This window comes from Oryza sativa, chromosome 7, assembly GCF_034140825.1.
Source record: "Oryza sativa Japonica Group chromosome 7, ASM3414082v1".
In the NCBI taxonomy this organism is placed as follows: domain Eukaryota; kingdom Viridiplantae; phylum Streptophyta; class Magnoliopsida; order Poales; family Poaceae; genus Oryza; species Oryza sativa.
In genome coordinates, this window is record NC_089041.1 from 6,852,343 (window position 1) to 6,866,231 (window position 13,889).

The 13,889-nt window shown below is 40.3% G+C and overlaps 1 protein-coding gene across 1 annotated transcript; it reads right to left on the minus strand.

Moving 5' to 3' along the window:
- Nucleotides 1-6,556: 6,556 nt before the first annotated feature.
- LOC107281580 (transcription factor MYB119) lies at nt 6,557-8,702 on the minus strand. Its single transcript, XM_015790417.3, has 3 exons — nt 8,353-8,702; nt 8,117-8,243; nt 6,557-7,396 (listed from the first exon to the last, which is right to left on the minus strand). The coding sequence occupies exons 1-3, from the start codon at nt 8,700-8,702 to the stop codon at nt 6,557-6,559; spliced, it is 1,317 nt and encodes a 438-aa protein (XP_015645903.1).
- Between the last annotated feature and the right edge of the window lie 5,187 nt (nt 8,703-13,889).

The window sequence follows — 13,889 nt, forward strand, 5'->3', positions numbered from 1 at the left end:
GAATGCCCTCATCCTCGGATGCACATCATTGCTAAGGACATCACTCCTTTGGATACACACAAGGGAGGATTGAAAAGCACTTGGAGAAAGGATAGAAAATGGAGGCCCAATTCATATCAAGTTCGAGCCCACCTCGGAATCCAGGAGCAGGCCACACAAAAATCACCGCCCAGACCTCACCCGGACTCCATTTTTTACATTGTACATATGTATGGAAAGCTAACAAGATCACCTTTCCAATGGTCCTGGTCTCACATCAAAATTACTTGTGAATCAATAGTAATCATCGATACAAGAAAGCATCCAAAATCTGTCTAGGTGTTGCGTCACTGTCTTTAGACCCGTTGGGTCATGCATCGTGTTGGAGTGCAATAGGGACGCCCCGAGGGGTCTTGGGTGGACCCTAGAACCTATTTATTTAGTATCCGTCATCGAATTAGGGTTGAGGTTTTGTTTAGAATATTATGTCGTTCCAGTTTCGCCGCTTAGTTCGGTTTGTGGAACCCCAACTTGTGAGCTTCATCCTATATTTACAATATATTCAAATTGCTTCCTCAGCTCCTTTGCTTGTGTTCTTGATTTGCATGTAGGAGATAGCCTTATCGGCGTGGTCAACCGTGTTTTGGCTTGGGTGATAACCAACGGAGGGTGTTGTAGTGATTACAAGGGGTTTGATCGTTTTGGTTGGAACCTTTAGATCATTAATGTCGAGTCTCCATAATCGATTTATCAATACCTATCGGAAGATCGGGACCCTAGTTCCTCATCAATCATGAACTGGTTGGATGCTATCTAGACGACGTCAATGTCACCCATGTCATCTATGCTGCTTGGGCCTACTGTTGACGGTTGTTAAGTACAAACATTAACCATCAAATCCTGCATAAAAGAAATAAAATATAATATCAGAACTTAGTGGTAGAGGTTTACTACTAACCATTTCCACTTGCTTTGGTAAATATATGTATCCAGGTCATTTAAGGAGAAAATACACCCGCCATGCGACAAAAATGAACCTCTGACCAATCACGAGTGAGTACAAGGATTGGAGGGCTCACATGATAGTCGCCCGACCTAAAGTGGGGCCAAACCATCCTCACCCCCACTTGTCAAAGACTAAAGAAAGTCGGTTGCCAATGGCAGTGGAGGTGGTTTGGCCGAACAAACCTCGACGCCCCTAACCGCCAACTTCCACGTGGCACTTCCCTATTGGTCTCCAATGACGGTTACAAGGGTTTATCGACTTAACTACTGACCTACAACCGTCATAGAGCTGCTATAAAAGCAGGAGGCATTCACACTTTGAAAATGCACAACAAAGTATAGTACAACTCACTTTTAGAAATGAGACTTTACTTTAGTATATTAACTTGAATAGAGAGTGAGGGGAAGCTCTAGAAGGAGTGCCTCGAATATCAGAGTTTTCTCTGAGACTTTTACGGAGGAGTGCCGGGAGTGTCGGCATTATTTAAACGGAGTTCCGGAGAAGCATCGGGACTATCGGCCTTCTTCTCGCTTGTACCTCGGCGGATGCTTCCTTTTATAAAGTAAGCATTCAAGTCTGCTTATGTTATTTAATTAGTTTACTTAAGTTAGATATATTCTCATCGGTGCGGGTTCGTCGATTAGTGTACAATTAAGTGCTCTAGTACTAAGACTCTGGATAAAGAAGGATGTTCCCGCGCAAGTCTAGAGTAGTAATCAATAACTTAGGCGTGCTGTCTACGTTAGTGGTTACCTTCGTTTGTTGTGTGCTCCACAAAAAGTGAGGTAGGCGGCAGGTGGTCACAACTCTGTCCATCCTTTGCATCCGTCCATGTTCGGGTACATCATAGAGCTTAAGGCCAGACTCAACCTGACAGACCAGGGGAGGGTCGTTGCTCGATGTATTCGATAGAGTTTTACCTTTAACTTAAGCTAACTAGTTAAGTCCATAGGAGTCATCTCTAGCCAAACCTAGCTACCATCGGTTATTGTCCTTGGGTAGAAAATCCTGTTCGTAGATAGTACACACATGTTCCTTATGTTCGATACCCTTGGAATACTCTAAGGGGAAGTGTTACAGCGGTATCCGTGCACTTACGGATTTATCTGCATGCAAATACCAACACCTGCCTCCTCGTCATAGTCGTCTCTAGCTTGGTAAGATGACTAGTGATCAAAATCTATGTGGGCGTCCGCGTGGCTCCCAACGAGTGATGATGGCGGGTAGTATAGGCCCAGGTGCGGAGCAGCCTACAACTCTTGAGCGCTGATCCCGTGTGGCTGCACTAGCGCCGTCGCTAGCAGCCTGCCATATTGTAGGTTGCCCTCCCGAATCAAGCCGTAGGCAGTATACGCTGGTGTTGAGGTGCGGCAACAATGCCATGTTGAACAAGCTAATGGTTTGCGGCTGCGGTGGGTGTGGTATAGCCTGGTTGAGCAGGTTGAGGAATATCACCATCCCCGGTAGGCCAAGTGGACGAGTTGCATGGCGTTTATATGGCAGGTGGGGTTGGAATTACACCGATCAGCCTACAAGTTCCATACCTAACAATGTCAAATGGTGCAGGCGGAGCCAGCAGTGGTGGTGCGGTCTCATCAAGTAGTGGGTTCTGGAAGCTACAGATGCACTCTTCAAGGTGGGAAGGCTGCCCCGGCGCTGCTTTCTCGCTGTTTTTCTTCCTTAGTCGCTGCTTTGAGTTTAGGCTTCGCTTGGTTGGGTTCCAGTGGTTCTTGACGGTGTTCTCCGACCAGCCGAGGAGCCACCTAACAATCGCTGACCAACGGTTACCATAAGTTCGGTGCACTTCGATCAGCTTCATGTGCTCTTCCTCTATCTAGATGTCTTTCTGTTGTGTAAATTATATTGCTACTTAATATTGGATGCATCCAAGGCAATTAAAGCTTGATGTATCCATTAAAGAGTTAGTGAATTTCAGATTGTATCCAATAAAGAAAAAGGGACTCCATAGATTCCTCTTTGATTATTTTTAATTTGAGCACATTTATTGAGATATAAAAGCATATATACATGATAATGAACAGTGGCCATTTTTGTGTAAGGTGATGGCAAATAATGTTACTCCTATTGATTACTCTGGTAACAAATAAAGAAGATATTGAATCTTGTTTGCCTGCCTATAGTCCTAAAGCAGCAAAAAAAAACATAGGCTTTGAATTAATAAGTGTCTAAAACATTTTGGACTAATAAGTGTCTAGAACATTGGTCTTTATTAGCATATATTCAAAAATGATCTAAAACACAAATAAACTACTCGGGCCATTCCCTTTGTGGAGTACTGTCCAGAGGATTCCCCCCTAAACTTCTTCCCTAGGATTAAAAATAAAATTACTTAGGGATCCACTACAAGTCCCAATGAAGAAATTCCCACACTTATTAACTAGAATACTACTGAAAGAGACATGCAGCATGACTAACTATTTACTCAAGGGTTAATGACCGGCCACACCTTCCAATGGTGGGATGAAATTTCCTGGAGTTTTACATAACCGGAAGAAATTCCAGCTGTAAAATTGCATTGATAATGAACTAGGATCCCTTAGAACTACACATATAACCAAAGGAACCTTGATTTCCGAGTAGAGATGGTTGGTCCATCTCTCACGGCATTGCTTCCCGGTCTGACTTGGGAGGCTCTTTGCAATCTCTGTCCACTTGCAATCTCCATGGTGTCTCACCATTTGCCTAAGAACTCTACAATCAAGAGAACACAACATTAAGACATTATATTGTCACAAGAATGAAGAGATGCTGATAAGCAAGATTACAAATCTGAATAGAAGTTGATTGATCTGTCACTTACTCATCCTCTTCCCTTGTCCACCCTCCTTTGATCAATCCCAAGTTGCCGTTGCTACCTGCAGCTTGCATCTGCTATTGTTGAGGCACCATGGCAGCACATACGATATTATAACGAGCAGTTACCCCTCCCCCCCCCCTCGGTGTCCGAAAGCTTGACGGAGCCATGCCTATGCTAGCAACAAGACACCCTAAGTTGGGGACCCGTACGGTGATTGGAGCACCACGAGTGTTCTAGTAGCTGGCACCACCATGGCTTCTCATGATGTGCCTATCAGTCATGTTGTTAACCACCATCAACAACTCCTGGTTGAGGAAGGAGTTACCTGCAGCCATCATCAACTCACCTTCGAAGGAATGAAGCAAGGGCAAGAATCACTGATTGGGGAGGATTTTAGGGAAGGCAAAGCGACCTCACTAGGGAGCAAATTGAGAAGGGGATTGGTTAGTGTGGATATAGGGACTTGAGTCCCCTCATAATATAGGGGAGGCGGGGATACATCGGCCATTCATCTCTAGGGCTATTCAATGGCCACAAACAAAGCTAGAGTATAATGTTCCATATACGCTAGATGCATCCAACATCCCAAGAAAGTTAGAAGTATCAAGGCAAAAAAAGAATAGTACAAAAATGATGAACATTAAATATACCTAGGATAATATACCCTATTGAACTAAATTAACATATTTATGTAACACCTGACCCAAAAATGGTTTAGGCCCAACTCAATTTGTTCGACTACACCTACACTGTAACACTCTGTGCTTCCGTCATTTCTTTGTGAAAAAATATTAAAACAAATGTTACTAATAATCAGGCTATCTAGTTCTAGGGATGAAAACCATATGAAAATTCCTAATCATACCAGCCATTTTATTTCGGTTCCATATTGTTCAGAAATGAAACAGAAATGGTATAGGGTTATTTTCTGAATATTTTAGTGGCATACTGTTTTCATGCAAAATTGCAAAAGAAATTATTGCATAATACAGACTACCCATCAGAATATTAAAAACATAACCATAGCCCTTACATGTTGTCATTGTTTTGATGCTATAATATTGTTATGAAGTATTTAAATTAGTTACTTAGTGCTGTGAATCTTCACTAATATATGTCTATGACATTAATTCATCATGTAAACATGACTATGACTTGCTTGCCCTTCTGACAAGTTGTTTCCGAGGCATTATTTTTATGATTTTGTTTATGATATTTTCCGGTGTTAGGTAAATCTGATATCATTACCATTTCTGACTATACCATTTTGATTCCTTTTTCAAAAAAAAGGGTAAAAAAATGGTTTAAGCATTTTTCCAACCGCTTCCAACCATTTTCATCCCTAATCAACCTTATAAACCACTTCTCAGCTAGATAACGATGTGGAACTATACAATTTAGCACTATATATGCGCTGCTGCTGCTCGCCATGGGCTAAGGCCAATTGATCTGATAGTGCTGCACACACTGCACTTAGCTAGCTTGGCTCAAGAACCACCAAAGCAGCCCCCTAGTCATTTTCTTTATCTCTTTCTTTTGTTTTTCTTGAATTATTCCATGGCGTCACAATTTATCGGTTAGGGATTTGGCATTTTGATCTTGGTACAAGATCAATATTATTTGTCATCTGCGTGAGTGTTTTCTAATTTTAGAAAGGCATCTTGGTCCAATTTTTGTCATTTTCAAAGTCCATTTCCATCCAAAACTACAAAGCCGGTTATTTTTCACACTAAAATTTCAAAACCGGGCAAAATGACCATATTTCATAGTGGTTTTAGCTAACATGAGCTTCAAGTAGGTAAGTTCCATTGTTGTGGATCGAATAATTAACACCTACATTAGCAAAGTATGTATAATAAGAATACAAACTAGAAAAAACACCTCGATTTCAAACAACAACACTGAAAATATATACAGTATGTTCTAGCATGTTATTCGTTCAGATTTGAATGATGGGTATAAAAAACAGCCGGTTTTGGATTCAGGGTAAAAATTAGATTTTGAGCATAGTTGGCAAAAAAAAATGGACGTTATCATTTTATACTTAGTGCTTCTTAATTAGTACTCAATGCTTTAAATTACTTCCAGGATAACGATATCAGTGCTAAATCAGTACTTTATTATTTAATAATCAAAAGCTAAAATTTTAAACGTGATATAAATAAGTTAGACCTTTTCAGCAAGCTTAACAATCCAGCTTATACTCAAGCTTACCAAGCTAGACTTTTAAGTTTTAACCCATTTAGGTTAAGGAGCCAAGCTACCTTGTTATCCACCCCTACAGCCAAACTTCGTCTAACGCTAAAAATGTACTTATAACTTAGAAAGTGGTTCATAACTTCCCAGATCCTCCTTTTTTTGTTTTGTTTTGTTTTGTACCACAAACTACCACTCTCCCACTCAACAATATAAACTAAAAAAACTACTTTTCTGGAGAATGAAAAGTAAATTTCTGGAACAGACAATGAAACTTATACATTGATTGACGCCTTAAAAGTAAGCACAACAAAATAAAGGTTCATATCTTAAACGACATCTTAAAACAAAGCACAAGAAATTAATGAAATGTTCCCACACCACAGGGACCACTTAAGACTGAGATGTTTCAAACAAATTAAAGTACAGACATATAGCCACACACGCTGCACACGCAGGTGAGAGTTCAACTTCATTGGAGAAAGAAAAACTAAGAGATGATAATCATAATTGTTATTATTAAATGGGTGATGGTTTGGAAGTACTGTGAACAAGCCTCAGTTGATCCACCTGGCCAGGTCAAGAATACCCTCATCCTCAGATGGCATCATAAACTGGTTGGACGCCATTTGGACGACGTCATTGTCATCCATGCCATTGGCGCTGCCACCAGTGGCGACGCTACTTGGGCCTGCCTCCTCGCCATAGTGGCCGCCGTTCGGGTTGGACAACTGGTGATTGAACTCCACAGTGCCATCCGTGTGGCTCCCGGCAAATGACGACAGCGGGTAGTACAGGCTTAGTTGCGGAGTATCCTGCAGCTCCTGGGTACTGATCCCATGTGGCTGCACCGGTGCTGGTGCTGGTAGCCGGCCATAATACAGGTTGCCCCCTGCATCGAGCTGTAGACAGTATCCACTAGTGTTGAGGTGTGATACCTCCGGTGTCATGTTGAACAAGTCCATGGTCTCTGGCTGCGGTGGGTGCGGTATGGCCTGGTTGAGTAGATCAAGGAACATTACCAATCCTGGTGGTGTGGAGGTGCCTGGCTCCTGCACAACGGGTAGAGTTGGACTTGCACCTATCACCCCACTATTGCCATACCTGCTGATGTCAAATGGTGCGGGCGGTGGCGGTACAGTTTCACTGGGAAGCATGTGCTGGCAGCTACGGATGTAACTTTCAAGGAGGGAAGGCTGCCCTGGCACAGTTTGCTCGCTGTTTTTCTTTCTCAGTCGCCGCTTTGAGTTCAGGCTTCGCTTGGTCGCATTCCAATGGTTTTTTATGGTGTTCTCCGACCGTCCAGGAAGCTGCTTGGCAATCGCCGACCAGCTGTTCCCATAAGTTTGGTGTGCTTCGATCAGCATCCTGTCCTCTTCTTCTGTCCAGATGTCTTTCTGCAGTGTAAATCGCATTGCAATTTATTAAATTTGGAAGCATCCATATGATCAACAGCATAAGGCTATTAAAGGTCAATGTACCATTAAAGAAAATCAGTGAATTTTAGATTGTATCCATTAAGAAAAAGGAACTCCACGGATTCCACTTTAATGGTTTTTAATTTGAGCACATTTATTGAGAAATAAAAGCATATATACATAGATATGATAATTAACATATACCATTTTTGTACAGGGTGCCACCAAATAATGTTAGTGATTACTCTAGTGACAAATAAAGAAGATATTGTACCTAGTAAAATGTAAAGCAATATATAAAAACATAGGATTGGGACTGATAAGTGTCATACACATTTTGGACTAATAAGTGTCTAAAACATTGAGCTTAATTTGCATATACAACAATGATTAAAAACACAAATAAACTTGGTGGACTACTGTCCAGAGTAGTTCTTTCCTAGGACTACAAATAATGTGTGGGATCCATTAATGGCCCTAGCGAAGAAATTCCTACATTTATTAACTAGAATAAAAGACATGCAACATGACTAACTAATTACTCAAATAATCGGCTCCCGTTTAATGTTGAATATTATGAAATCTGTACCATTTTCACGTAAATCTGAAAATAAACTCCACCTCTAAAATTGCACAGAGAAAGAACTAGGATCCCTTAGATCTACACATATAACCGAAGGAATATAGCAAGATACAGACCTTGATGTCCGGGTGCAGATGGTTGGTCCATCTCTCGCGGCACTGCTTCCCAACCCGACCTGGGAGGCTCTTTGCAATCTCTGCCCACTTGCGATCTCCATGGTGTCTCACCATTTGCCTAAGAACTCTATAATCAAAAGAACACAACAATAGTTCAAGATCTCATCACAAGATTGAAGAGATGCCAAGAAACAAGAATTAAAATCTGATTAGAAGTAGACAGATCTGTCACTTACTCATCCTCTTCCCTTGTCCACCCTCCTTTGACCAACCCTGGGTTGTCGTTGCTACCTGCAGCTTGCGTCTGCTGTTGTTGAGGCACCATCGTAGCACCTACTGGAAAGGCAACAACCGAGTTGTAACTAGCGGTTGTCAGGCCCTCCTTTGGCATTAGAGAGCTTGACGTAGCCATGCCTATGCTAGAAACAGGGCACCCTAAGTCGGGGACCCCCACGGTGATTGGAGCACCACGAGTGTTCGTGTGGCAAGTACCACCATGGCTAGAGCTCGGAAGGTGCCAATCCGACACCCCGTCGGCCACCTTCACTAACTCCTGGTTGAGGAAGGAGTTACCTGCAGCCGCCATGATTCACCTTCCAAGGAAAGAAGCAACGGAAAGAATTGCCGAGGATTGGGGAGGCAAATCGACCTCAATATGGAGGAAATTGAGAAGGGGATTGTCTAGTGTGGAGATGGGGACTCAAGTTCCCTCATAATATAGGGGAGGCGGGGATACACCAACCGTTCATCTCTGGGAGTATCCAACGGCCACAAAGAAAGCTAGAGTATGGCATTCCATATACGCCGAGTGCATCCAACATCTCAAGAAGATTAGCTGGCGCACTAAAAGGCTAGTTATCAATACAAAAGACAAATCAGTAGTGATGATGGGCTGCCAGTAGGATAAACATTGATCAAAGTGATAAGGTATGCTATAATGGCTAGAGATGCAAGCCTAAAATGATCAATTTGCCATGGGTATATGGTCGTATCTATAAGGCATATGCGCATCATGTACCAAGTACGATTTAGAATGTTGCATGCAGCACAAATGTGTGCATCTCATCATCTGCTTGCTGGCTTATTAGCTAGAGCAATCAAAATTTGAATTTTGAAAATTATGTCTTGGGTTGATTTTAGGTCTTTTTTTAACAAGGTCTATTTTCCAATGTTGGCTTCTAAACCGCTAATAATACATATGTAAAAGTTGTATGCATAAATTATTTTGGTTGCTTCGTTCATTTTTCTATGGCTTACTAGTTCTGGCTCAATCGATCCTGAATAAGATGTTACAATTGATTGTTTGTTACTGATCAAGATAAAAATCATAAGTAGTGTTGCCATCGCTTCACTTGGATGCATGACTAGTTGTTCAAGAGTTACTTCTTTTTATTAAGAACAAGAAGGTTGATCTCATTCTCATGGCTTATATATTTGGAAATTCGTTATCTTTAGAAGTATCAAGGAAAAAAGAGTAGAAAATGATGAACATTAATTATACCTACAGGATAATATAACGTATGAAAAAATTAACATATTTATGTAACGCGCAAACCAAAATTTGAATTAGGCCCAAGGTTCGAGAATGTGTTACTTGTCATCGGGCTATCCTACAAATAAACCAGTCATGTTCTCAACCGAATGGCAATGTTGGACTAAAGTCCAACACTATATGCGTCATGGCTGCTGCACGCACTGCACTCTAGCTAGCTTGCCCAAGAACCACCAAAGCAGCCCACTAGCTTTTCTCTTTATCTCTTTCTTTTTCTTCAATTACTCCAGGGTGTCACAATTTATCAGTTAGAGATTTGGCGTTTTGATTTGGCACAAGATATAGATTATTTATCAAATTAATGAAAACATGTACTAATGTGTCCATGTTGTTACATATCTAGGAGTAGTGAAGGTTGCCCCCGAGCCCACATAGTATTTGAAACTGGTGGCATGTTCAGGTTCATCGTCCCAAGCTACTAGTGTGGTTTGGTCATGTTGACTAGATCAAGGTACATCCTCATTCCTAGTGGGTTGGAGCTGCTCGGACCTTGCACGATGTTTCTTGGACTTACAGTTACTAGCCCAATGTTATACTCAATGATGTCCCCCAACGACACAGACACTGTTAGTGGCGGCCCAAGTCAAGTCTTCATGACCGAGAGGGTATTCTGAATTTACCCTTGAGCAGGTAAAGTTGTGTGGCATTGTCTGCTCACTCTTCTTTTTCATCATCATCATCTAGAGCTTTGACTTCAGGTTCCACTTGGTCGCATTTTGATGGTTGTTCATGGATTTCTCCAGCTGGTTAGGGAGACACCTAAAGATCACTGATAAACAAGTCCCATAAGTTTTGTGCACTTTGATCACCACCTTGTCAACTACTCATCCTCCACACCTCCTCGGTTCAAAAAATTCGGGTATATGACATTTTCAAAAGTGGGTTTTGCTGGAATGCCATCCCTCACATGGGATTCAATAAATGCCACTAGCAACTGATTTGTGTAGACTAAAACACAATTTTCTCTATTTTCCCCAAATTAACATGGTTTTGCCTTTTTTTTTCCAATTTGTGTTGACTAAAATGTAGCTGGTTGTACTACTTCAATCAGGTAAGGTCAAGTATGTGCATCAAATTACATCTATATCTCTCTCTTTCTCTTCTTTAGTCTTTGCCCAAACCATGCTACGTAAGGAGGAAGAGGGATGTTGTCGGGCACTGGGAGGCATGGGCTCGCCGTGCCACGCGTCAAGGGCTCCATCCTCATACTTCGAGAACTGAATCTCTATAGCCCTCAATTTCCACACTTTATGTTCGTCAGTTGGTGAGAAAAAATGTTCAAGAAAAATTGAATCTGAAGAATGTAAGTGTGATAACAAAGCTCCATGTTAGATTGTGGATGCTACTTCCGGATCCTCTTGGGTTGCCGAGGCCCAACACTGCTGCAAGGGGCGGGGGGAGCTTGGTGCGTGCCTCGTACACTGTGCACAAAGCATCCAATTCAAGCAGTTTGATTTCTTGTTTAGATGATTTTGAATTGATCCCAATCTATGTTAAATCAATTGTCTTTGCCATTTTTCCCATAGGTGCTGAAACATTTTAATTTGGGAGAAATTGTGGTAGTGACATTTTAGTGTGCACGCCCCTATTGAAAATGGTATTTTATTGAATCCAATTTTGGAGGACGACATTATGGAAAACCCATTTTTGACGATGGTGTATATCCAAATTTCTCCTCTGGTCCTTTTGTCCTACAATGTGAACTATCCAACTTGTTAATATTTGTTTGCATCATTATGATTGGCAACACAAGGCACTTAAATGTACTATACACTTGGAAAAACATGGAAAACTCTTGTAATAAAACTGACATGGAAATAGACTTCAATCTTCATACGTGGAAAGTACCTACAAGGTGAACCATCCAACTTGTAAATATTGGTTTGCATCATTATGATTCGCAACACAATGCAATTAAATGTACTAAACACTTGGAAAACTCTTGTTATAAAAGTGGCATGGAAATCAACTTCGATCTCCATACGTGGAAAATGCTTACAGCGTGAACTATCCAACCTATTAATATTGGTGTGCATCATTGTGATTGGTGACATAAGGCAATTAAATGCACTATGCACTTGGAGAACTCTTGTTATAGAACTGGCATGAAAATTGACTTCGATCTCCATACATGGAAAACGTCATAAGAGAACCGGACAAGATATTTAACATGCACAGAAGGCAAGATCTTTATTTACTAGGTTCAGTCAAAACCTATATTCCCTAGGTATTTCCATTTCTACCATCCTATCAACTCTATTATGTGCTTGTGTAACACAGGTCTATTCCCAACATTGTATGCACCTTCTAGGACTAAACAGTTATTTTTCCACCATAGAACATCCTATATGTGGCACACACGCTCATGGAAAAAATGATGCATGGCTAAAAAAAATTGACTTGAATAATTATTGTTGTTTAATTTTTTTCACACTTCCTTCAAAATGTACATTAACTTCTCTAGCTATCTACGCATATCACAAATAATTAACACAAACCACTTAAAAAGAGACGTCAATACATAGGGGATAAGTACTATCACAGGGATTGTAAAAGAAAAACATCCCTCGACTTTGAAACTGAAAGTTCAAATGTCGTTAATTTGGTTTTGATGATTAATGAAAAATCCAATCATTTAAGACCGATATTTTTATGAGCATTTCTTTGTCTAGTCTCATGTGGATATGAAAGTGGAAATTGTGATAGGTATGTAATAAACTCCACATGTTTTAAGCCTATCTCTCTTGTGGATCCAAATATAGAATGAACTCCCCTAATTATTCATTATCATACATATATAGGACCATTTTCCTATGTGTCTGTGTGTGTGAACATCTTTAGGGGATCTCGTTCTATATTTTTAACTCAACTCTATATATTTAATATCGAGTTGACATCCAGCACCAAAAAGAAACAGATTGAAGGATCTATAATAAACAATTTGTAATTGTTGTTTTGATGATTTATGGCAAACTGATTTTGTGGGACTAACCTATTTTCACGGGTTGGTAAATAAATTGGCCCTGAGTTCATATGAGTTGAGATAGAAATATATATTGATGGTGGACCTAAAACACAACAAGTATGAAATGCATGGAGATCAAGCTATGTATATCACTCTCATTCTTCATCTACATACTGATATGTTCATATATATTATTTCCATTTGATTGACATATGCATGTGAGACTAATGTTTTGTTCGAGCCATATCTTGTTTAGTCTCTTTACATTGAGAACATGGAGATGATGAAGGTATGCTTCTATTAATGTCTATATTTGACAAATTTCTTGTATTCTTGTATAGGATAAGTTCCCAATGTTTCCTCTCTATTTATGCATACTCTTGCTTCACACAAATATTTTGTATGCATACATTTAGGAGAAGCAAATCATATACATTGTTATTTGATCCAAGTTATTCACTTACACTTGACTAAGATCTTTACATTTGAGTATATAACACTTGTGGTGCTGATTAATACTCATCGATTTATTTGTACCCTTTTATATATGAGATCAACTTGATAGAAGCCCATGACTCTCTATCTAAAAGTGGTCTTGGCCGTAAGCCAATTGGTGTAGTTGTAGCGAAGCGGCGTATATCTTTGGATAGCAAGCTACCTGATGTGATAATGCTACTAGTGCCCTCCACTCATGCCTGGTTTCACTAACCTATACCTATTCATGCAAGCTAAATCTTCTATTTGGCGTTGTTATGTGCTCGAAACAGCCAATTTGCTCGTATAGCTAACACAACCTATAGAGTTAATTTGGAGAGTGCTGCTATTCTTTCCAAATGGTTTCTAAATGCGGTATATTAATTCTTGTTGTAGACATCTGAGGAGAGGGGGAAGAAGAGTAGACTTACTACTATTGCAAATCAAAGGCAGAATCTAAATAGACATCAAACATCTAATCTGAACTCAAATCAAAGGCAGAATCTAAATAGACATCAAACATCTAATCTGAACTCTTTGACAATTAATAGATACCTATCATAGAGAAACCTTTCTCTAAGCTAGGAAGCTTGCTTCTTGTTCCAGATTTAATCTTATTCTAAAATAGGTTACTTTGCTTTCCGCTCTATCAGAAAACGTTCTAACGTATTGATTCCGTAATTCTATTTCAAAAAAGAGTGAGACTCAATCTCCTTATGCCATCCCACGCTACCGAAGAAGACTCTCTCCGTCTATGCGTCCTGAACCTGAAGATAGAGATC

What these genes read in the sequence shown, in the direction of transcription:
- LOC107281580 (XM_015790417.3), bottom strand. Translation starts at nt 8,702, where the DNA reads ATGGCGGCTGCAGGTAACTCCTTCCTCAACCAGGAGTTAGTGAAGGTG. An exon ending in TGGACAAGGGAAGAGGATGA is followed by an intron (nt 8,244 to 8,352) that starts GTAAGTGACAGA and finishes TTTTGATTATAG; the next exon opens with AGTTCTTAGGCAAATGGTGA. An exon ending in ATCTGCACCCGGACATCAAG is followed by an intron (nt 7,397 to 8,116) that starts GTCTGTATCTTG and finishes TTTACACTGCAG; the next exon opens with AAAGACATCTGGACAGAAGA.